Genomic DNA, 26,215 nt, shown 5'->3' with positions numbered 1-26,215 from the left:
GAATGGTCTCGATGGGAGTGGCCAGTAAACTGGAGATTTGGACTGATAGAATTAAGAGTGGGAAGTAGAATAGACTTGGGCATAGTGATAGAGTGGACCTTAGGAGAGCCGGTTCATGTGGAAAAAAAAAAAACAAAACAAAAAAACCAAGCAGTTTTCAAGGTGAAGTTTTCCAGGGCCTTTAGACAAATGAGACTAAAACTCTTTTGGGGTAATGGACAAAGGTCCCAACTTGGAATAAGATCTTTACAAGTTACAAAATGATGTAAAAGCAATTAGTATTAAAACAATTGACTGAATTAATTACTGAGACTAAATCAGAGACATCTTCAGTTTGGGAAAAAGAATTTCAGTCTAATTTTCTTAGAGGTAGGTAGTCTGGTAATATTTGGCGTTGAAAGTTAAACGATTGTTTTGATTTGAATTCATTACATGAACATAAAAATTCAAGTTAGTGTTTGAACTTATCACATGTGGAGCTCATTCTTTTAGATTGAGCAGGGTTAGAAAGGGATAAAGTAGTTTGGGAAACAGATATAAATCTATTAGAGCAATGACTTATGATTGTTATTCAATCAGGAACTAGAACATGTATAGAAAGGCATGTAGGCTACTTAAGACCTGCTTCAAAAGATGCTCCTTGGCCAATGTGAAATTAGTCATGTCTGAAACTGATTATTGGAGCTTGCTATTTTAAGATTTTTGTGGGACTATTAACTGACTGTTCTTCTGAGTCTAACTCCAGGTGTGGATGGCAAGAAAGGCGGTTTGAGCCACTGATCCATGATGCCAGTAAGCCTGTGAGATGCTGGTATGAACTGCAAAAAGGTGATCTCATGGGAAGGTCGGGAGAGCGGCTGTTCAGCCTGAGCTGAGGTAGGATTCTCCTGACTCAATTTCCCCACTGACACCTGGCAGACTTGAAGCCTGGCTGAATGCCAGTTGACAATCTATTCCTGCCTGGAACTGACGTGAAGTAAGGGAGATGTTGTTTCCCTGCAATGTCCCCACTCTTAGTGGCAAATTCCTAAAATCAGAAGTTTTGTAAGTAATAATACCAGATCTGTTGAATAATAGATTGTTGGTAGGGGAACATCTGAGGTTAAGTCTAAAATTGAGCTAACAGGTTTAGGACTTTAGACCAACAACAATAAGTTAGGGTCCTCTAATTCTTAGTAATAGTGTGGAGATGATTAGGTCAAGGGCTTGTGAGACTAGCATGCATAGTTATTATTTTGTCTCAGCTGGTTAATGTTAAATGAAAAATGGTTTGTGGACTATATTGTAAATTCTTTAAAAGAAGCATCACATGATCAGAAGTTGGAATTGTTTTATGATGCGATATGCACTGTGTTAAAAATGATTATTTATTGTATTTATATAAGTACTGGAGCCTGGTATTGACTTCTTAGTGAAATCTCATCTTCCTAATGAGGGAATGAATAATGACTTACTGTGGAATGTAGAAGCTGCATTTTAATGTGAATTTTCTTTTCTTTTAAAAAAAAATGACAATTTGTCAAAGTTTCAATTTTGATTTTTGTAAGAGTGATAGGAATGGTAATCTAAGATGGTATTAAGTTCAGTTCTGTAGGAGAGTGGACATCTGGATTTCTACAAGAAGATGAAGAGAAGAAGATGCTGAGATGCTGTGCTGAAGACTGTTTGAAGGAGCATCCAGATCAGAAAACTGCATAAGATGATACTTCTCCCCAGACTGCTGTATGAGATGGAAACTGTAAATGGACAATTCATTAATTTACCTTTCCCTTTGAATCTCTGTATGAGGGGAAAGATTCACAAGGGAAAGAATGTGAAGGGGTCATGACTATGACTATTTGTAGAGTTGCATATATATATGAATAGTACTAAGAATAACACAGAATATAAAGAATGGGTATGGAAGTGGGAGAATGGGACACATAGGATGATGTTTGATACTTTCTGGAGTGTAATCAATAGAACTGGGAAGAATTATCAACATTGTATATGGAAGAGGAAGCAACAACTATGGAGGTGTAAGTCAGAGATCATGAAAGGAGGACCATTAGGCCCGGAAGATGTGAAGTACTTTCTGGCTGTGGATTATAGGGTAAGACTGTTTCTAGAGGAACATCCTGCTTTGAGAGGACATTATTGGATATGTGGACAGACAGCTTATACTCACCATCCGTTAAACTGGAGGGGTGTTTGTTATATTGGATTGGTGAGACCTAAATTCTTTTTCTTGCCTGAATCAGGGAAACGGCATCTGGGGGTTCCTCTATATGATGATCTAGCCAAAAGGAAGAGGAACATTGACACCTCCCTCACTCGAACTGGAAATGCAAATGGGTGGGGTGACTCTTGGCCTCCTGAAAGGATAATCAGAGAGTATGGGCCTGCAACTTGGGCTCAAGATGAGAGTTGGGGTTATAGAACCCCTATATATCTATTAAATAGACTAAGCAGACTCCAAGCAGTAGTTGAAATTATTACCAATCAAACAGCGGAAGATTTGGACTTATTGGCCGATCAAGCCACACAAACTAGGGAAGCAGTACTGCAACATAGGTTGATCTTAGATTATTTACTTGCAGAAGAAGAGTGAGTTTGTGGAAAACTCAATTTATCTACATGTTGCTTAAAAATTGATGATAATGGAAGAACAGTGAAAGAGATCACCAAAAATATCAGGAACATTACTCATGTTCCTGTACAAACGTGGAACTCCTTTTTCAATACATCTTGGTTGTCCTGTTTTGAAGGGAGCTGGTGGAAGAGATTACTGTGGTTTGGCATCATAGCAATTACTGGTATCATATTACTTCCTATTTGTTTACCTTGTTTGATTTCACTTATTACTAAAATAGTTAGAAATTCTCTACTAAAACTTGCTAGAGTAGAAGAGAGGACTGAAGGAGCCATTCGGTTGATGATACTAAAGAAGAAAGGATGGGCAACTGTGGAAACAAAAGACAGGAATGATCCTGATTGGGATGAGGAGATTAATAGACAGTGTGAGATCATGTTACAGAACTGTGGTTGAAATATCCATGAGAAGTCTTCAGGTTAATAAATAAGAGGAGGGATTGAGTGGGATAGGTTTAGTGAAGACTTCTCAGATTGTAATTCTTCTCCCAGGGGTGAGGTAAGACTGAGAGGCTCAAGGTTACTATATTTTTAGAACAGAATAATTCCATATAAGGATATAAAACTATGTAGTACATTAGGGTCTCAATGATTGGATAAAGTTTACCTAATTCTTCAATGTCTTCATTTCAAAAGGGATTGGTTAGATTTCGTGTCTAGAATGTAAGATCATATTCTCAGCTAATGAGAATAATGGTCAGTGGGGGGGGAGGGACTTGCGTTAGAGTCTATATAAATCACTGCCTTTTCTTTGTCTTCGGCTTTCCTACTCCAGGTGAACTGCTGTAGGATTGTCCAGATTCTCGAGAATCGAATAAATCTCTTTTCTGTCATCACTTTGAGAGGCCTCTGAGTAATTGATTTATGTAGGGACCTGAGCCATCCCACACAATGGTGTCCAGGAGATTCATTTTCAGGTATAAGTGGGATGAGATGGCCTCTCTGGTTCCCTCTAACACTAAGATTCTTTGATTTTATCTTTGTGATGGCTGCTACTCAAGTGCCTGAAAACAATTCTCTCTTACATACTTTAAACTTTTCCACAGCAATAATGACTACACAATAGTTTATTCAACAAACATTTTTTTTTAAACAGACAATCTGAAAAATAAACATCAGCTCAGTCTTCACTAAACAAATTCCAGATTAGTGGAGTCTCAATTTAATGAGGCTTTACATGCAAAGGGAAAAGACAGTATTTGGAAAAATAATTTCTTAAGCCTCTGACTCTAACACCAACATTTACCTGGGTTCTGCATGGTTTTCACCAATAAAACTTAAGCTCACCTTGGCTTTGTTTGATGTCTTCTTTCCACCAAACCCTCCAGAGCCAACAATGAAGACAGAGAACTGATTAAAGCATATGAGCTCTTTCCCACTATAGGAATAAACTTTAAAAAAAAAAAAAAGTAAAAGCAAAGTAAGTTACTAGTCAAGGATGTAACTATCTAATCAAAATATCAGCAACAACTCCTGACTGCCACTTTTCTATATATTTGTTCATGGTCAAGTCATTTCAGCTCTCTAGGCCTCACTTTCTCCATTTCTAAAAAGAGGACTAGATAATCTTTAAAGTTCACTCTGGTTCTAAGTCCTATTATCCTCTGATCCTGCAAAAATTTTGAATGAGTAAAATTTATTTTTAAAGAGTTCTGTCATAAGAGATTTCCAAGTTCTACTAACAAGTTTTAATGACCTGGTAACAACTAATAATAATATAAAGAGAAATCCCTGGCCACTGTTTCTCTTTGTAGTAAGTTTGTATTACTACCCCCATCTTACTGTGGGGAAAATAAAGTGCTGAAGAAGTAAAAAGACTTGCCCACCACTACACAAAAAAATTTGCTCTACATAATCTCTCATTTTGAGTTCTAATCAGATGCACCTATAATCTCTCACATTTCAAAGGACTGAATCTAGTCAAGAAGACTGCAAAAGTTGAAATGTACAAATTGAACTATGTTATTTATTCTTTCTCAAGGAAGCATGGAGTGTGTGATGGACAGAGAACTAGCCTTGGATCTGGAAGACACAAGTCCTGACACATAATGTCCAGCTGACACTGAGTAAATGACTAAACCTATCAGCTAACCTGACACTCAGTAAATGACTTAACCTATCAGCTAACCTCTGGGGGGTAGGATAGGGGAAATCATGACTGGTCAGCAATGGGGTCAAGGCCTCACTTGTGGCTTGTATTGGGAGTGCAGTCGCTGAGGTGGGTCCTTGCTGTAGGTCCTGTGATGGGAGGCTGGCTGCTGCTGCTGCTCTTGGATCTGACTCTCCTCACACCCCAGTAAGACTGACCTTTCCTACCAGGCTGATAAGCTGCTTCCCTGCTCCTGGATAAATTCTGAGGTGGTTTTCTAGTTGTTTGGAGGGAAATTTGGGAGGGCTTCAGAGGGTTCCTTCCTCACTCTGCCATCTTGGCACCAGAAGTCTTTTTTTAATAACCTTAAAACATTCCCTGCTTTTGCCTCTACCTACATTAGGCTTTTGGTACATTTAATTATATAGAAACTGTTAAGTGTTCTTTAATTACATCATATCTATTCTTATCTAACCTGCTGTTCAGCCATTTCAATTGTGTTCAGTCATCACCCCATTTGGGGTTTTCTTGGCACAGGTATTGGAGCAGTTAGTCACTTCCTTCTCCAGATCATGTTGCAGTTGAGGAACTACAAAGAGGATTAAGCGATTTGCCTAGGGTCACACAGCTAATGTCTGAGGCCAGATTCAAATTTGCAAAAATAAGTATTCCTGATCCCAGGCCTAGTGCTCTACCTGCCCTCTAACCTGTCAAAATGGTACAGTCCCAGGGTCTTAGAATCACGTCATGTTCTTCTTTTAAAGCCCACACATTTGTTTCAAGGAGAAATTCTTGTTCAACTCAACAACCTGGAGTTGACCATTTCACAGACTGTGAAATAGTTAAAATTGCTTATCACTCACAAAATCTGGTTCTAGACAGAGGCACCTGCAGCACAACTCTTACAGTATATACACACAAGTGATAGTATTTTTAGTATCAACAGGAAAAAAAAGTGAAATAAACCTATCCACCATAATAGCACTTGCTTTTAAGATTGCAAAATGACTTACCATCCAGAAGTATCACTAATCCTGATCCTTTATCCAAGATGTCAACAATAACGGCTTCACTGGTTAACTGTCCTATAATGAAAAGTAACACAAATGATCATGCAGCTATTTAAATGTCTTAAGTTACTGCACAGCATGATAAAATTAATGACTTCCACTGTTAATTATATAAAACTGATTAAGACAATCTACTAATAACTTTCACTTCAGATTCATTAAAATTTTAACATTAATGCTACTACTTGCATTACTAAAAGAGCCACGTGTTCTCATAAATAAGGAAATGGGTGTTTTTATTAATGATTTTCTGGCTAAATCCAATAGTCTTTTCTCAATAGTTATCCTTTTCAATTTTTCAGGTAAGATTACTTACTTTTCAAGATTAATGGTTTCTTCCTTTGACTTCCTTCTTTCTCTTGACTCCTCCCTCTCTCTCACCCCCTATATTCCAATTAGTTGCCAAATTCTGTTGATTCTACTTCCCCAAGCTCTCTCATAAATGTAACCTTCCAGGGTCTTTTCACTACTCTGGTCCTGGCCCCCATTACCTCATGCCTGGACAACAGTGACGCTTTCTGGTTGGTCTCCTTGCCTCAAGTCTCTCTCCCTTCCAATTCATCCTTCATTCAGCTATCAAACCAAATTTCTTAAAGCCCAGGTTCATGTCATGCTCATAATTCACTGAACTCCACAGGCTCTCTGTTACCTTTTGGATCAAATATAAAAACTTCTGTTTGTCTTTTAAAGCCCTTTATAAATTGGCCCCCTTCTACCTTTCCAGTCTTCTTAGACATTACTTCCTTGCAAACACTCTTTGATGCAGTGACACTGGCCTCTTTGCTGTTCCTCACACAAGACATTCCATGTCTCTTTCATTTTCTCCATGTCTGAAACTCTCTTTCTCTCTCTCTCTCCCTCCCTCCCTCCCTCCATCTACACCTTCCTTCAAGTTTCAGATAAAACCTCACCATCTACAAGAAGCCTTTCCCAATTCTCCTCAGTGCTGATCCAATTTGTTTTATAAACATATGCATACATATATGTAAATATATGTATATACATATATATATGTAAGATAAATTGGAGATAATCAGAGGGGATATATACCTATATACACCAAGACACACACACGCACACACAAATTTCTTTTGTTTGTACATTTTGTTTGTTGGGTGCATGCTGTTTCCTCCATTGAATTCTTACCACCTTGAGAGAGAGGACTGTTTTTTGTCTATCTCTGTATTCTTAGTTCTTATAATAGAGTCTGGCACACGGTTGGTACTTGTTGACTTCACAAGAGTTGAATTAATCTAATTCAGAGACAATTTATATCAGAAGCAATTTCCCCATCCTTATCTGGCCAATAGAGTATTTAATGTGTTTAACTAATATATTTAATGGTTCCACTTCCTACTCAAAGTAAGAAATGGAGAAATAAGCACCCTACCATGAGTTATACTGGATCACATAACCAAAATGGATGACTAGATATTTTTTTCTAATCTTCACATCTCTCAAATCTCTCCAAAATGGAAATTATATGCAATAGATATAACGATTTCAGCTGTCTCCATGGTCTACGATACCAAGAATCCTAACAAGATAAAAACTCAATGAACCAACAGCAAAGACCAATCCCTCACCCCTAACTGTGCTTACTCAGCTCTTTCTTCGCTAGCCCTCTGGAAGGGATGCATAAACTGACTTGTGGCTAGACAGCAGAACTCAACCCTGTCTCTTTCACCTCACCTCACCTCCCTCCCCAGACCACAGAAAATCAAAAAGCAGAGCCCAGGGCTGCAGTGAGGCAGCTGTCTGCACCACAACAGAGCTCATCCAGAGAAGTGAGGGACCGAGGGAAATGGCACAGAATGTCTGCAAGTGCCAGTTCTCTATTCCCAGAAGGTGAATTGACCAAAATGGAAGGAAGCTAAAACAGCTCTAAAATCTAGCCCACAGGCTAACTATCATCAAAGGGGATTAAGTCAGAAAGAAAGTGATACATAAAATAAGGGGGAAAGACTGAAACTACCAAAACTCTCAGAAGGAAAAAAACTCAGGTAAAGATCTTGAGCTTATATAAGCAAATAAAGCTACAGGAAAGATATTAACACAAGGGAATATGGCTTCTAAGTCAGCTAAGTGGGCAGACATCTACGAATAAATGTTACAAGATAAATGAGAATAAATCAAGGTGAGGCAGAGGACCCTGTAGATTTCCAACAGAGCATGAAACCACATGAGAATGTTCCCAGCTGGTTTAAAGGAGAAATAAGAAGTATAAAAGCAGATTTTATGACCTGCACAACAGAAATAAGCAGCAAAATAGAAAAACTTGAATCTATGGTGGCAAATTTCACCAAAGAAACAATGAAAGAACTGATTAAGAACACAAATATACAGAAATAAAGGCCAATCCCTATCTGGAGTTACTGATTTACCAGAGGAAACAGAAAAAAGTCACTTCTCCCCAGATACTTACTTTGGGTGTTTTGATAGAGACATATCAACTCAAAGAGGAATGGATTCCAGGCCAGGAGGACCCCGATTTGCACACTTTTGCTAAATCTTCCCACTGCAGAACCCAACATGTCAATTTCATGGCAAGTGGTCAACTCAGATTATAGGATTTAATGTATGCCCCTGACTGGTTTTGGGGGGCCATGTTTTTAACAACTGATGACAATTTTGTACAGCTGCCAAAACCAGCCCCTGTGAAAAACATCCTTTCTTGTCCTCTCAGGCAGACGGCCTCTGCTTTAATCTTCACTCTCTTCCTGTTCAGTAGTTCCTTCTCTGCTGCCTACAAATATACCTCTCTCATACCAACTAGCTAGCCTCCTGTATCTCTCTCTTCCCTTCCCCTTTCAGGCACTCAGTGCCTCTATTTCCCCTGACCTCACTCTCTTGGAAACCTGTTACTTCTCTTACTACTTCAGGGTACACAGGCTCTGTGCACTGTGTGTGTCATATTCCATCACTTCACTTAGAGCAGCTCATTTCACTTCCTTTCACTTTGTGTTATTTAGTGAATCAGAAATGACAAAGACCACCCAACACGGCACAGTGTCTTGGTCAGCAGGAGATACATCTTTTAAGATTGGCAGTTTCTGTAGTTACTTGTTATTGCTAGCATCGAAACCCAAAGATCCCCCAGTCAGTCTTTAATTTTCAAATGGTTCCCCAGTCATAGTTGTGAAGAAAGTTGCATATTCATTTTGAACTTATTGTGCTGTGAGGTACTGGTCTAAAATCAATTTCTGCCAAACTGCTTTCCTCTTTTGTCAGTAGTTCTGGTCAAAAAGAGTCTTTCATCCAGTAATTTACATTTATGAAACACTAGGTTATTATTTTTTGTTTCTGTTTCTTGTTAATCTAGTCAGTTTTAATGTTTAACTTTTTCTGCTTTTCAAGGAGTACCAAATATTTTTCTTGACTACTGTCTCATAACATTGTTTGCAATTTTATAATACTATATTCATATCTTTTCACCTTATTTCCCTTTGAAAATGAATGTTTTTGCTTTATCTAGTTCATTCAAATCTTCCTTTGATTTGATTGGTATAGCTAAAATTTGTGAATTTAAGTACTACTACCACTGTTATTACCCTGACATGGCCCAACCATGGACAGTGACCTTATTTCCAATTCTTTTCTCTAATGAGAGTGTTTTGTGGATATATTTTTAATAAATTTTACATGGTAGGCTATTTCCTAAACATTTTGTATTTATTTTGAATGAAATTTCTCTTACTGGTGTTTCTTCCTATATTTTCTGCATTACTACACAGAAAAACTGATGATTTCTGTGGATTTATCTCATATTTTGTTTTCCTGATTAAGCAATCATCTCAGTATCTACCATGATGGTTTCAAGTTTTTGAAGTAACGTCATCTACAAATAAGGATAATTTTGCCTACTCTTGACCAATTTTTAATACCTTAAATTTTGTTCTTGTGTCATTTCTAGTTAGGTTACTAGAAGGATGTCAAAAAATGGAGATAAAAGCACAGGGGAGAGAGTACATCCTTCCTTAAACTCTAATTGTTTAAAACTGCACTAAGATTTGGGGGCACTTTATATATTCCTTTTTATGCCAATGCTTTTTAGGGCAATGAATTTTGTGGAAAACATTTTATGTATCTGTTAAAGTAATCATCAAATTTTTATTATCTTTGTTGTTGACATAATTAATTATAGCCTAATACTGAACTATATTTGTATCTCTGATACGAATTCATAACTGGATATAGTAGGTTACTTTTTGGATATATTGCTATAGTCTCTTTGCAAAGACCTTAGTTAAAATTTTTGCATCATATTCATTAGTGAAATTGTTCTAAAATTCTCTTCCTGTGCTTTCTCTCTCCCAGATTTGGGCAGAGAGGATATACTGGTCTCTAGAAGAGAACACCAGATCTGACAAGAACTACTAAGAAAACTAGAAAAGAATCCAGCAGAATTAAGTATGGACCAATGTCTTACTTCATATACCATAAAAAACTCAAAACTGATATATGACCAGAATACTAAAGATCACAGCCAAAAAAACTTATAAGAAAATCAGCTCAGGGGGGCGAAGCCAAGATGCCAGAGTAGAAAGACATACATATGCTAGCTCTTCCCTGCCAGCCCATAAAATACCTGTAAAAAAAGATTCTCAACAAATTCTAGAGCAGCAAAAGCCAAAGAACAACAGAGTGGAGATTTCCAGCCCAGGGTGACCTGAAAGGCTGACTGCAAACGTCTGTCGCACCAGAAGTGGGGAGGAGCCCAGCCCAGCCTTGGATGGAGGAGGACTCAAGCACGCCTCGGAACGGAATCTCCAGTCCCAGTAGCAGCGGTGTGAAGATCCCTCAACCCACAGGCACCAAAGGTCAGTGAAAGGGTTTTTCAGGTGGCCAAGAAGGGAGAAGCGCCTTCCCACAGCTCTGGCCTCAGGCACCAGCCATAGAGGCCACATCGGCCAGGCAGCAGCAGTTCCCACAGTAGACCCTACAGCAGCCCCGCAATCATTGTTGGATCATAAAACCCCTGGGAGCAGTGAGCAGCTGATTCTTACCTCAGCCCTGTGGAGAGGCCCTGAGGGAACTGATCTTTATCTCACACTGAATGCCAGCCCTGCCCCCACAGCTTATATGAATCTCAGTCTCCCATGCTGGCTTGGGAGAACTGGAAGCCAGGTGGTTGTGAAGAGGAAACTCTGCTAAGATTTTGGGCAAAAAAATCCTTCCTGCGCCCAGACCAGTACACTCTTGATTGTGCCACCCTGGAGGAACTGAGATCTTACAGATCCCCAGAGTATACCCTACTCTTGACAAAGGACCCAAAAGCCAAGTAACTGATTGGGAAAATGCCCCAAAAAGGGAAAAAAAATAAGAGTATAGAAGGTTACTTTCTTGGTGAACAGATATCTTCTCCCACCCTTTCTGATGAGAAAGAACAATGCTTACCATCAGGGAAAGACATAAAAGTCAAGGATTCTGTATCCCAAACATCCAAAATAAATATTCAATGGTCTCAGGCCATGGAAGACCTTAGAAAGAATTTTGAAAATCAAGCAAGAGAGGTGGAGGAAAAATTGGGAAGAGAAATGAGAGAGATGCAAGAAAAGCATGAAAAGCAGGTCAACAACGTGCTAAAGGAGACCCAAAAAAATGCTGAAGAAAATAATACCTTGAAAAATAGGCTAACTCAATTGGCAAAAGAGGTTCAAAAAGCCAATGAGGAGAAGAATGCTTTCAAAAGCAGAATTAGCCAAATGGAAAAGGAGATTCAAAAGCTCACTGAAGAAAATAGTTCTTTCAAAATTAGAATGGAACAGATGGAGGTTAATGACTTTATGAGAAACCAAGAAATCAAAAACAAAACCAAAAGAATGAAAAAATGGAAGATAATGTGAAATATCTCATTGGAGAAACAACTGACCTGGAAAATAGATCCAGGAGAGACAACTTAAAAATTATGGGACTACCTGAAAGCCATGACCAAACAAGAGGCTAGACATCATCTTTCATGAAATTATCATGGAAAACTGCCCTCATATTATAGAACCAGAGGGCAAAATAAATATTGAAAGAATCCACTGATCATCTCCTGAAAGAGATCCAGAAAAAGAAACTCCTAGGAACATTGTGGCCAAATTCCAGAGTTCCCACCCGGGTCAAGGAGAAAATATTGCAAGCAGCTAGAAAGAAACAATTCAAGTATTGTGGAAATACAATCAGGATAACACAAGATCTAGCAGTTTCTACATTAAGGGATCGAAGGGTGTGGAATATGATATTCCACAAATATGATATTCCAGAAGTCAAAGGAACTAGGACTAAAACCAAGAATCACCTACCCAGGAAAACTGAGTATAATACTTTCAGGGGAAAAACTGGTCTTTCAATGAAACAAACGACTTTCAAGCATTCTTGATGAAAAGACCAGAGCTGAAAAGAAAATCTGACTTTCAAACACAAGAATGAAGAGAAGCATGAAAAGGTAAACAGCAAAGAGAAATCATAAGGGACTTACTAAAGTTGAACTGTTTACATTCCTACATGGAAAGACAATATTTGTAACTCTTGAAACTTTTTTCAGTATCTGGGTAGTAGGTGGGATTACACTTACACACACACACACACACACACACACACACACACACACACAGAGAGCACAGGGTGAGTTGAATAGGATGGGATCATATCTTAAAAAAATGAAATTAAGGGGTAAGAGAGATATATTGGGAGGAGAAAGGGAGAAATGGAATGGGGCAAATTATCTCTCATAAAAGAGGCAAGTAAAAGACTTTTCAGTGGGGGGAAAAAGGGGAGAGGTGAGAGAGAAAAAACATGAAGCTTACTCTCATCACATTCAACTAAAAGAAGGAATAAAATGCACACTTATTTTGGTATGAAAACCTATCTTACAATACAGGAAAGTGGAGGAGAAGGGGATAAGCAGGGTGGGGGGATGATGGAAGGGAGGGTAATGGGAGGAGGGAGCAATTAGAAGTCAACACTCTTGGGGAGGGATGGGGTCAAAAGAGAGAATAGAAGCAATGAGGGGCAGGATAGGAGGGAGGGAAATATAGTTAGTCTTACACAACATGACTATTATGGAAGTCATTTGCAAAACTACACAGATATGGCCTATATTGAATTGCCTCCCTTCCCAATGGGGATGGGTGGGGAGGGAGGGAGGAAGGGAGTAGGAATTCAAAGTTTTAGGAACAACTGTTGAGTATTGTTCTTGCATATAACTAGGAAATAAGAAATACAGGTAATGGGGTATAGAAATTTATCCTGCCCTACAGGACAAATGAGGGAAGGGAGGGATGTTAGAAGGGAGGGCAGATTGGTGATAGGGGTAATTAGAATGCTCAGCATTTTGGGGTGGGGGGAGGGGAGAAATGGGGAGAAAATTTGGAACTCAAAATTTTGTGGAAATGCATGTTGAAAACTTAAATAAATTTAAAAAAAGAAAAAAGAAAATCAGCTCAGGTAACTTTAAACAACTATGGCTAAGGAGGTGACTTTTAACAAAAAAGGAATGCATACACAAAAGATAAAATAGGTTATTTGAATGACATATCATTTCATCCTTAAGTGCTCTAATTTGTTTATTGCTTTGATAAGTTCACATAATTCTCTGAATTCCAAACTATTCTTAAGAGTTCTTAGAATTGTTCCAATGGCATTTCAGAAGACCTTAAAGAATTTGCTGTAATAGCTGCATTTTTCTCAGAACACTATTACTCCAGTTCTATGGCTGCAAAGTATAGCCAGCATTTATGTAGTGCTTTAAAATGTGCAAAGGGCTTTACGTATATTAGATCAACAATTATTTATTAAACACCTAATATGTACCAATTACTATTCTAAACACTGGAAATACAGGTACAAAGAATCAAATAATCCCTACTTGCAATGTGCTTACATTCTAATGGAAAAGATAAATGCATATTAAAATAAATACAGCATAAGTGTAAATAATAATAAACCTACACACACAAAGTAACTAAATACAAAGTGGTAGGGGAGGAAGGGAGTTGTAGGGATAAAGAAAGCCATTCAGGAAATGTTACCTGAGTTACATTTAAATGGAAGAAAGAGACAATGAGATATAAGCATAGGGGATAGCCAGTGCAAAAGCATGGAGATGGAAGATGGAGCTTCATGAGTACGGAACAAAGAGAAGGTCAGTGTAGCTGAATTAGAGTTTGAGAAGGAAAGTCATGTCCAATGAGACTGGAAAGGTACATTAGGGTTAGGTTGCATAGGGGTTTAGAAGATAAACAGAGAAGACCCAAAGATGGTAGAGTAGAGAAAGCACTGAGCCAACCTCTCCCAAAATTCCTCCCCAAACAACTTTAAAATAACACCTCAAATAGAATACCTAAAGTGGCAGAGGAACAAAAGGTCAGGGGGAGACATTCTTCCAGCCCAAAACAACTTAGGAGACTGGAAGCAGAGATCTATGAAACAGGGCTGGAGGCTGGCCTGAGGCCCACATGGATGCAATACCAGTCATGGGACTGGATGATGGTGACAGAAGCAGCAGTGAAAGCAGGAACTCTCAAGACAGAAATGATAAGAGGATTTGGCAACTGATCAGAAAGAGATTAGAGGGGACCTTTGTGCTAGCACTGGACAAAGGACCGGAAGCTGTTTGGTAACTCTACTGCCTATATCCATTTCTGGGTCATAGTTCAAAGGTGAAGAGCAGGGGCCCCAAGGAGCAATATCTCTTCTGGTCACCAGGGAGCTATTTATAGGCATATGAAAAATTCTCAAATTCACTATTGACTGGAGAAATACAAATTAAACCAACTCTGAGGTGTCATCTAACAAAAATGACAAATGCTGGAGGGTATGAGGAAAAACAGGTACACTTATAAACTGCTGGCGTTATGAATTGGTCCACCATTCTGAAGAATAATTTGGAGCTATGACCAAAAGGCTATGAAGCTGGGAATACCCTTTGACCCAGCAATATCACCACTAGTTCTATATCCCAAGGAGATCAAAGAGAAAGGAAAAGTATCTATATGTACAAAAATATTTATAGTAGCTCTTTTAGTGGTGACAAAGAATTGGAAATTGTGAGGGAGCTCAACAAGTAGGGAATGGTCAAACAAGCTGTAAGCATATGATTACAATAGAGCACCATTGTGCTATAAGAAATGACGGGGATGGGTGAGAGGTTACAGAAAAAACTTAGCAAGACCTATATGAACTGATGCAAAGTGAAATGAGAAGAACTGGAAGACCATTGTGCAGAGTAAAAGCAATGTTAATTATAATCAACTGGGAAAGACTTAGCTTCTCTGACAATTCCAAATGACTCACTAACACATGTTAAAAAACACTTCTCATACAAATAAAGGTCAGATCTAAAAACCAGAGAAACATTATTTGCTCATGAGTTGTCTTAGCCAATGTAATAAAAGTGACAATTCTAAGCTAATTTACTTATTCAGTGCCACTCAATTTTGTTGATTTTCTCTGATGTTCTTGCCAAAAATGTGCTTCGAATCTCCAATCCTTTCACTTTTGAGGGCCCAGATATTTCTGCCCCTCATTCTTTCAGACCACAGGAAGGGTGGCTGAAATCTGTAACTCTCAAAGGGTAAGAGTAGCCATATGAAATAGTGCTGCAAGTGTTACAATACACCTTTACAACTCCCATTTTTCTAGATTCTTCCCTCTTTCCTACAACTGTTTTCTCATTTTTCTAGATTCTTCCCTCTTCCCTACAACTGTTTTCCTTTAGGCCCTAGACTTACACTTGACACCGATTGTAAAGAATATGGATGAAAGTCCCTCAAGACCTTTTACAGGGGAGGAGGAGTGCTCTGAAAAGAACGCACATGAGTCTCTTTCCTAGTAACTACTTATTTCCTCACTGACATATTAAATAATTATAAGAGTTGCAATTTGGGTTTTCTCCCCACCATCTCTTTTGTCCTCAGGGTTCTACATTCTCCACAGCTGCCTCCTCTCCTTTCTTTAGTCCTAGGGATAATACAATTCATGGGTCTTGGGCTGCCCCTTATTGGGGGAGAAGCCAGTTTCAAACAGAACCTCACACAGGCATGCTATGCTCAAGTCTCACAGTAAAGGGGTTGCTTGGATTTTCTTTCTTTATAAAATAGCACAAGTCATTTGATCAAACTCTTAGACCCACAGCAGAGTGAAATAGAACAGTGTCACAGACAACATTTCAGATCCTGGCTCTATATTCCTTTAATACTCCCCACCCCACACACCCTGCCCTTTTCCCTGTGTTCACTACACAGTGTTCTTGCCTTTTTTTTTTTGTAGAGGTTCTTCCTATAAGCTCTTTTTTGCCCTCCTGCACTTACAATAATTTTCCTCTGAGCAGGCATCCTCTTAATCTGTCTTCCAATTCTAATCCATGCCTTTCAAGTCCATTTCCATTCCTATGGCACAGGAATGTAATGGAATATTACTACACTATAAGAAAATAACAGGGATGGATTCAGACATATATGAACTGACGTGCTTCCATTATTTTTTTCATAGGTGGGGTATTGTAGGTATAGAACACTGCATATGATGTTGGCCTTGATTATGCAGTAGATAGTTTTGCCTGACTACTTTGTTATAAGGGGTGGCTTCTTGGGGAGGGTACATATTGGGAAATATAACAGGGGCAGTTGGTAGCACTGTGGACAGAACACTGGGCTAAAGTCAGAAAACTCGGATTTCAAATTCAGCCTCACACACTTACTAGTTGTGTGACCCAGAGAAAGCTACTTGACCTGTTTGCCTCAGTTTCATCAACTATAAAAATATTAGCACCTACCTCACAAGGTTGCTGAGATAATTATCTGTAATGCACTTAGCACAGTGCTGGGCACATAGCAATCACTATATAAATGTTTATTCCCTCCCAATCCTACCCTTTCATTTTACCCCACCCTCACATAGAAGTTTTTAAAAAATCAACAATCGTTAAAAAATGTTTGCTGGATATATGACCCAAACTCTTAATCATTCATTTATATTTGTCATCGTTCAGTACAATAAGAGCACAGATCTACCAATTATGATAATTAATATTATTCTTCATTTGATAAGACTGGAACCATGTCTTTCTACATTTCTGTATCTCCCAACAGAGATTAGCATACTGCCTTACACATAATAAATGTTTAATGAAGGAATTGGGAAAAGAGGGAATCATTGATCTGGAACTGAAATGGGGCTACAGAGTGACCTGGTCCAACCTTTCATTTTACAGATGAAGAAATTTAAGCTGAGAAAAATTAAGTGACTTAAGTGACTTAATTAAGTGAATTAAGTGACAATGTGTCCTACGTAGTAAGCACTGGCAATGGGATTGAAATCCAGCTTCTACCATACCTCACAACCTACTGAAGAAAAGAAAAATGAGAAGAGGGAGAAAGAAAGAAGTGGAGACAAAATAAGAAGGTAGTTTATTTATGTATGCTACATATGCTATTCATTTGTGTATGCTACAGCAAACATGGTATGGTAGGCAAGGGAGTTATGATGACTAAGGGCTGAAAGTGATGTAGGTCCAGGCAAGAGCTAGCCTGATTACGCATCTGGTGGCTTAAAGAAAGATCTAAGAACTATTCTTCTGTTCCTTCCCTAAGCCTTACTTAGTCTAAAGAGTGATTTTATTGAACTAATAAAATGTCACTGAAGTGAAAAAAATGATATTTTCTAATAGGAAAAAGAAAAACTACAATAAAAGAAATTTTGCCCTTTTTTGCTTTTACAACATTTGGTGTCAAAGGCCCAGAGTGTGAAGCCCATCTCTGTCCTTTATTATCTGTGTGACTGACCATAAGTCAGTCACTTCACATATCTGGCCTTCATCTATAAGAAGGTACAGGTAAGGAGGAGGTAGGGGAAAAGAAATTTAGATGACCTACAAGAGTATTATCATGTGACTTAGTTACTGAGAAGGGTACTACTATTTACAACCAAAGGAATTATTCCTAAAGGCATACAATCATTTAATTTAACTCCACACATATACCACATTATAGAAACAGAAAATTCATCTATTTATCATGACAGCCAATAAGGCATAGAACACTAATCACAGAATCAATTTTACATTTTGATTATGAAACAAGAACTGACCTGTTCTAGGAAGTGGTTTATACAACTCCAAGTACTGCTCACCATGAAGCAACTGTATTGGGATAAAGACAACTTTATTAACAAGTTTTTATTTCAGACTCCAGCAGAAACATCAGTGGATTGCTCCACTAATAATAAAGGAAATGCAAAAACAACTCCAAAGTTTCCAAACAAACTGATAGAGATAAAAAATGACAAGAATAGTTAAGTGCTGAATGGATTATGGAAAGCCAGGCAGATGAAATTTACTCCTACAGGATACTTTCCTCAAACATTCTTACTTCTAGTGCCTTTCCTTTGCTAATTATCTCTTATTCATCCTGTATAGCTGGCTTCACATGTCTGCATGTTGTCTCCCTCTGCTAGATCATAAGCTCCTCGAGGGCAGGGACTGTCTTTTGCCTCTTTTTGTATGCCCAGCACATAGTGCCTGGCACATAGTAGGTGTTCAATAAATATTGATTGACTGATTGAATGTGGTTAAAGACAAACTGAATGGCTTGGGGCAGGAGTTCTAACTCCTTTTTTGTGTCATTCACTCCCCTCTGGAAGTCTGATGAAGCCTATGGAGTCCTTTTCACACTGTTTTCACATGCATAAAATACATCGGATTAAAAAGGAAATCAATACATATTGAAATACAATGATCAATTTTTTTTTTAAAGTTTAGAGACCACATGTTGAGAACATCTGGTTTAGGGTCTAGTCACCAATGAGGTTTTCTAAGACTATATAAACAGCCTATTGTTTCCAGTCATTTGCTGTCAGTCTGTTCTTCCTGGAGGCAGTTTCTAAATTTACGCTCTAGTCTGGGGTAAATAAAAGCTTCACTATGTCAGTCTTAAACTACTAGCCACCTGAGAGCCATAGGAGAGTTGCAATTACTGTTTCTTTTGAGTTAGAAAATTGGGCTCTGAGATTACTTTATCCCAAGTTAAAAGCATTTAACCATATGAAGCAAAATAATTTGACCCAGTGGAAAAGAACACCAGATATAGAATGAGAAGACACAGGTTTTCATCCTGGCTCTGCCATTTACTACATATATGATCCTAGACCCTCTTTGGGTCTTAGGGCTTCATTTTTAAAAAGAAGGGGTCAGATTAGATGGTTTCTGAAGTCCCTTCCAGATCTAAATCTACAACACTATAACCTTATGAACAACATATTAAATACTTCATTTTTACAAATCAGACTCTTCCCAAGTTAAGCTGGGTCCTGAATAACAAAAGAGATACACGTGAAAAAAAATGCTGATGCATGTTATGACACCAACTACTTTAGGAGTGTCATTCAAAATGCTTCCCAAAGGTCCCATAGTGTACTGGGAGATCTCTGGACTGGGAATTGAACCTGGATTTGAAAACTGGTTGTCCCATTTCCTAGTCATTCAACCTGTCTGAGCCTAATTTTTAAAAATTGTTCAAGATATACTCATGTATTTTTCTTATTAAAACAGTATTCATTTTCTAAATAATCACATATATTTTACTCTGGCAAATACTATCAAAAGCATTGTAAGAGGCAGTCTGGTAGAATGATTGGAGCTGGCCTAGAACAGGGTCACTTTGGTTCAGTTCCCATCTCTGACACTTCTTGGTTCGATAACCCTTAACCTCTTGTCCTCTTGGCCACTCTAAAGCTGCAAAGAAATTACTGTCCTGCACTGGTAAAGAATGTCCTCATTAGGAGCATCCTAAAGCAATTATATTACAGGTCCAGTAACTATCCCTATTCTAAACTAATATGAAAAGACTTGCCAAATCTTTAGATCTGAAATACAAGGTACTCTGAAAAAACATCGTACATGGAAATAAAAGTATTTTTCTCACTCACAAAGGAAAAAAGCCAATAAATGTTTCTCAAAACACATACCTTTGCAAAGTTTATATTAAGTCCTGGAACTTCTGCTAATGCTCCACTCATCATAGATTTCTGAGCTGGGATGATGCCAAAGGTAGGTAAGCAGGAGAAATCTGAGCTTCCCTCATAAACAAATTTTAAGTTTTCTGGATTCTTGATTGATGCACCCACTCCAAGGGCATACATAATAGCTTCAAGTTCAGTATAAGAGAAGGTCTGCTGAGGCAACTTATAGCCAATTGCTCTATCCTGTGAATAAAATTTGCTTTCTTTTATTACTTTACCTTATAAAGTTAGTATTTTACCTTATCAGTACTCAAATTTTGCTTTAGAAAAAAATGACAAGATGGAATCCCATTTTAATTCATTTGAAAGGGTATTATCATAGCTTTATCAGATTTGGTTTCTTAAATAAAATGGGTTCTTTTGCTATGAGATACTTGTACATGTGCACATATGTGTGTGTGTGAGTGTGAGTGTGTGTGTGGATGTGTGTGTGCGGATGAAAGAAAGAGAGACAGAGAGAGAGAGAAAGAGATGGAAAAGAAGGGAAGTGCTGTTCACATGAAGAGATGCCTCTTTTGGGGAGGTAAGGGGGGACTTCTTTGCTCCTGGTCATAAAAAGATCAAGCTCAGGATTCATCTGATTTTCACAGTGCTAGGTAAGACCAGTTATGGAACTAATTTTATTTAGAATTAATATAACAATGTTTATTAAAGCAGGACTAAATTTAATTATTCATCTCAATGTCTATGAAATATGATTAACTAGATTTGCAATCATCATTAGTGGTGATAATGCTAAGCTTTTTAGTATATGAATGTCACACAGATGTTACTTCTGTCTCATTTTGTATTAGCAGTCAACCTTTAGGTTGATTTTTTGTTTCTCAATCATAAACAATCCAATATAAAATAAAATTTGAAAACTTCCCATCTTATATAATTTAACATGTTTGTCCCTGATTACAAGTATCCTAAAAATCACTGAATGTCTGACTTTTTTTTGATAATGGGCCATAATAATAAGAGCAAAGTGTAAAAACGACAAGAAAAAAAGCATAGAATATACACCAGCTGACAGCTGCATTTCTTTGGAAATGTGACTGAGCGAGAAGTTAGCAGCCATGCTGTAACTCTTCAGATTATATAACAATGAAAGTTTTCCAAAATAATACATGAATAAGACTTCTAAAAATAGGAATAGGACAAATCAACAGTTTTTAAAAGAAAGTAAAATATTCCAAGTTGAAAAGCCAGCATCTTATACAATGATTATACAGGATTCTTAACACTGGGCAAACATTGATTTAATTGTGCCAGAGGGCAAAAAGTAAAAGTATCATCCTTTGTCTCTGATTATCTTATTTAGAATTTGATTAGCATTGATTATATCCCTGATTAAGAGATAGTCATTTTTTCTTATACCAGTTCACAGTCAATTTTAAAAAACAACATATTTCCTGATAAGGAAATGTTTGAAATTGTGTATTATTAAAAGCTGAACTTGTCCAGATCAATACATTTCAACACATATGGTCAAGTTATCTTGTGCGGGGTAGGAGCAAGTGGGCTACAGACTCCAGGGCAAATCACACTATGCCTTTGCCTCTTTGGAGGAGGTAGGTTAAGTAGTAGGGCCCATACAATGGACTTTATTTACTATACTGTAGGAATGGCTCTGCAATGGATCATCCCCAAGAAATTACTTTCACCAGCCAGGACTGAAGTAGAACTAAAGGCCCTGAAAATTACCAATTAATTGTTAATTCCCATATAGAAAGAAGATGAGCTAAACAATAAAGGAGGGAGAAGAAAAGCATATTTAGGGTACAACAGCCAAAGATAAAGCATTCATTTGCATCTTAGAGGGAGAAGCAAGGAGATAAAGCCAAAAAAGAAGAGTTAAGTTATACAGCCTTTGAAGTATTAGAGCTCATTTTTAGTGTCACTGTTGTGAATTTGATCAGTGTCACCTGTATCCACATTTTAACATACCAAAGTCAAAGGTGAATGACTCTTGTTTAAACCATGCACCTGGATTCTTTCAACTATTACAGATAACTGAAATTTAACAATATCTAAAAAAAAATAAAAAACAGACACCAGAGAACACAGTTGCTTTGGCATTATTCCCTCTACTTACCAATCTTGAAGTGGTGTCTGATACAGTATGACTTGTTCTATTCATGGAAATGTCTTCCTGAGAATCTATTTTATGCAGGACTTCAATCATACTTGCAGTTGACTCTAAAATAAACAAAAATTAAGGACAATATTTAACAACTATAAAAATATTTCTTGAGTCAAAGAAAAATCTACAATAAATGCCTGCCACTAAGAAAGTGATTCACAGAGCTTGCAACTCAAATTTGAAAAGGCTTAGATTTTGTCAATTATAACCACAAATAATTTGTCATCATGTTACATATCTATTGTGCAATCATGGAAATCAATGACACATCACCTACATTTCTCTCTTTACAAAGAATATTGATGGAAGTATTTTGTGGAGAGGGAAACAAGAGGAAGTGGTTGCCACTGCTCCGAATAAGAGTCTTCTCTTAGCACATGACTTTTCTTTACTTGTAAAACTCGTCTCTTCCTACCAACTAAGAGGGCTCCAACTAGAGTCAGAAATAATCTTTGCAAACTACAGGAAAACAGTCCCTCCCACAAGGGCCCCAGCCCTCACAAACAAAACATGCTGGGATAAGATGTAAGAGCAAAGTGATACATAGCATTAGAGGTTGCCATTTATTCCTTATCACCTATTTCTATTACTGTAACTCAGAGAAGGCAGTTGGACTATGTTCAGCTGAATCAATGCTGCATCTTTGATGAGTACCCTTCCGCTACGTAAATTTTTTTCTGTTATGTATTGATGGTCTATGAATATCATTTCACTCCAGTTCCAAGGCTGAACCACAGGACAGGCCTGTGTCAGTCCTAGACAAAAAGACTTGGAATGTATTCCTTCTCCCCTCTGCCATAAAGAATCTTTTTTCCTTCAAAACTTTACTCAAATACTACTTGCTACACAAAGCTTTTCCTGATCCCTCAACTGCCTAGTGCCTCCCTAAGAACTTTACATTTTATACTTATTCTGTATATATTTATGTATGTACATGTTGTCTCCCAAGATAGAATCACTACTCCTTAAGAGCAGAGACTTTCACTTCTCGTCTCTGTATCTCTAGGGCAAGCCCACACAACCTGCAGCCCACAGCCACTTACTGCCCACAGGCACACCAAAGGATTTCAGGCTGCCCCCAAAAATGTAGAGGATGTTGTCCTCTATGTTTTTTGCAGGCCACCCCAAAATTCTTTGGTGGGCCATAAGCAGTCCAGGGGCCACAAGTTGTGCGGGCCTGCCCTAGGGCTTAACACATTGTATGATATATAGTAATAAACAGTTGTCAATAGATTGATTGATCGTACTTTCCAGGAAGGAAAGGGAGAGAAAATCCCCAGGCAGAACCCAAGAGTTTTTGTACAGCTCTTCTTTTCCTGTCTTAAGTCTCCACTCACCTTCAATATAGCCCACAGTAAAAGAGAGACCCAAGAAACAACCAAAAGTTTATAATCACACTGTCCTTTACCAAGGGGTCAGAGCACATGTCCTGCCAGAAGAGATCAGAGTACATGATCGGCTCCTTGGTAAGTATCTCAGTCTCACCGATCATATCAGCTCAATCTGATTACTACCACTATATCCTTATAATTATCCTAAGGCTCATTTCATAATATTCATCATCCCTCGACCTTTCATTTGTTTCTGAGACTACTGACCAGTCTATTGTTAGACTGGGAGGAATTCTACTCCTGAACCATTCTCAGTGAGTAGATTTGAAGGCTCCCTTGTTCTGGAAACTATTGCCAAGTACAAAAAGAATACTTATTCTGTCCTAACAGAGCCATGTGAGGAAAATATCACTATTTAAATCCTTTATTACCTTTCAGCAACTCAGGTAGCAGAAAGGTGGCCAAAGGCTGCCACATGTAGGGGAGAAACCTAACCCACCCTATATCTATCATCACTGTCTTAGTAATGCCTTAGCCCTTAATCATTAAGCATTCAGGTAGGAAGGAGTCCTGGCTGATATCTAGGTCCCTACACCAGTACCTACTGTTCTATTTTTCTTCACTGAACCTGAAAATATAGAATGTTTCAGTAAAACCAAGTTTCTCAGACAAACTATATTTGGAGGCCTCCTCAACAGAACCTGGAGGCTTCACTCTGCCTACTCTGCACTGCTCCACCAAAAAAAAGCCAGAACACTCAGACACCAGGCTTCTCAGCTTCAAGACCAAGCCCAACCAGAAGTCAAGTTCACATTTCTTGTGCATGGTATCTTAAATGATAAAAATAAAAATAGTTCATATTTACATATTAAGCGTCTGAGGGAGAATTTAAATCTGCATCTTCCTGAATCCAAAAGTTCAGCATTCTACACATTATACCACAACGCCTCTCATCTATTGGGTGAACATCACCTCCCACTTTTGGGATATAAGGATTCCTGGGGGCCATATATTGGCTTGAAGAATCATATACTAACATTATCTGTTTTACTGTATTTTTATTTATTTTGTTAAATACATTTCCCATTTACATTTAATCTGGTTTGGAATAATGAGCAAGTGTATTTCAGAAAAACCTGGAAAGACTTCTATGAACTGATGCAAAGTGAGGTGGGCAGAACCAGAACACTGTACACAGTAACAGCACAAATACAAAGAACAAATGAAAAAATGCTATCCACCTCCAGAGAAAGAACTGAGAGAGTCTGGAGGCAAATCAAAGCATACTATTTTTCACTTTCCATATTTTTTCATGCTTTTTGTTTTCTTTGGATCTGTGTCTTCTTTCACAACATGACTGGTAAGGTAACATGTTTTATTTGATTGAACATGTATAATCTATACCAAATTGCTTACTGTCTTATGGAGAGGGGAAGTGATGTAAAGAAAAAAATTTGAAACCAAAAAATTTTTAATGAATGTTAAAAATTGTCTTTATGTATAACCAGGGGAAAATTTAAAAAAAAAAATTTTAAATATGCCTTGTCGTTCCTCTCCCTGCCCAGCTCTGCTGGTTGGGCCCAGCCCAGCCTGGCTCTGAGCGGCAACCAGAAGTCTCCCAGCAGATGGCCAGGTGGTGTATATCTGCCTCTTAAAGTTGGGAAAAGGAAAACAACTTTCTGAGTAATAAAGATACCTCTTAAATTCAAGCACCACCTAAATGATGATGATGTCACTGGTTCTGTGAAAAGTAAAAGGAGAAATCTTTTGGAAAACATTCAGATGAAGAAGAGGATTTTTTTTCAAGGGGCCCATCTGGACCAAAATTTGGAATGACAAAATTAGGCATGTACGGAATAATCAAGTGGATAAAGTAACTGATGTCATGCAAGAGAATATTACAGAAGTGATTGAAAGAGGAGACTGGTTGAGCTGCAAGACAAATTAGAAAGCTTATCAGATAATTTCAACAGGCTTTTTGCAATAGATCTAAACAGCTTGGAAGACAAATGTGGTGGCATGGATGCAAAATGAAGACCATCATGGCTCTGGTTGCTGTATCCTTCTGTTGGTTATCATTCCTACTATCCTGAAATATCAAACTTGATTCGGTGACCAGAGAACTTCAATAAAACAGTTTCAGGACAATTGAAAAAAAAGGAAGTTGCTGCATAATTTAATGAAATATGTTTATGAGTTTCAAAAGTGTTTTTTCTCAAGAAATAAAAAGGCAAATGTCCAGTTCAAATTGGAGCATTGAGAAGTTCCTGATTAGCCTCCTCCCCTTCACCAAAATATGCTTTCATTAATTTATTTTAAAACAGAAACATCTACTTTGCCACATTATAGGAACCTAATTTGAAACTAGATACTTGCCAATACATTATTTGTATAAACACTGATGATGATATTTGTAATTCAATGCAATTTCCCACTGTAAACTAGAGAGGTGATGATTTATTGCATCAAGTTCAGGGATAGGGTGAGAGGTAAGAGATGAAACACTATGTAAAAGGGGATGGAAACCAATTAGTTAATGACTACAAAATGCATAATTTTTCTCATGTAAAAAACTTAGGTTTTGGAAATGGTTTCCATATATTTATGGAGAAACTAATGTTTTCAATACTGCTACTTGCAACTGTGACTAAAGACATTCCAGTAAACCTATTTTGCCTGTTAAAAAAAAAAGAGAGAGAGAGATGCCTTGTCCCAGTATGGTATGTTTATTATAGCCACTGGTTGTAAAATGGATGTGAGAATCTGCTTTAGAAGACTCAGTCCCTTAAGGAACCATTAAGTAGTCACTGATTCAAAAAATCAAAATCCTATTGGTTGCCTGTCAGTTAATCTTTATTTAAGTGACTAGCCAACAGAAAGCCATATCCAAAGACATTGGATAAAATTGCACCCTTATTCCTCAACTCCCCATTATATAGAGTCATTCAAGTATTCAGCAAAG

The 26,215-nt window shown here is 37.8% G+C and overlaps 1 protein-coding gene and 1 pseudogene across 1 annotated transcript in view; one reads left to right on the top strand and one right to left on the bottom strand.

Moving 5' to 3' along the window:
• The window catches only part of HSD17B4 (hydroxysteroid 17-beta dehydrogenase 4), a 132,098-nt gene that overhangs the window by 44,059 nt on the left and 61,824 nt on the right, over window positions 1–26,215 (bottom strand). Inside the window, exons 12-16 of the mRNA XM_072597144.1 lie at window positions 21,875–21,978; window positions 19,741–19,977; window positions 17,866–17,917; window positions 5,734–5,805; window positions 3,919–4,022 (exon numbers count right to left, since the gene is read on the bottom strand). Coding sequence (XP_072453245.1) covers window positions 3,919–4,022; window positions 5,734–5,805; window positions 17,866–17,917; window positions 19,741–19,977; window positions 21,875–21,978 — 569 coding nt within the window. The remainder of the gene's footprint in view (window positions 1–3,918; window positions 4,023–5,733; window positions 5,806–17,865; window positions 17,918–19,740; window positions 19,978–21,874; window positions 21,979–26,215) is intronic.
• LOC140531135 (vesicle-associated membrane protein 4 pseudogene) lies at window positions 23,347–25,421 on the top strand (annotated as a pseudogene).

The sequence above is a fragment of the Notamacropus eugenii genome, chromosome 3 (genome assembly GCF_028372415.1).
Source record: "Notamacropus eugenii isolate mMacEug1 chromosome 3, mMacEug1.pri_v2, whole genome shotgun sequence".
In the NCBI taxonomy this organism is placed as follows: Eukaryota; Metazoa; Chordata; class Mammalia; order Diprotodontia; family Macropodidae; genus Notamacropus; species Notamacropus eugenii.
The sequence above is the reverse complement of the archived record's forward strand: the minus strand, read 5'-3'. Positions and strand labels throughout refer to the sequence as shown.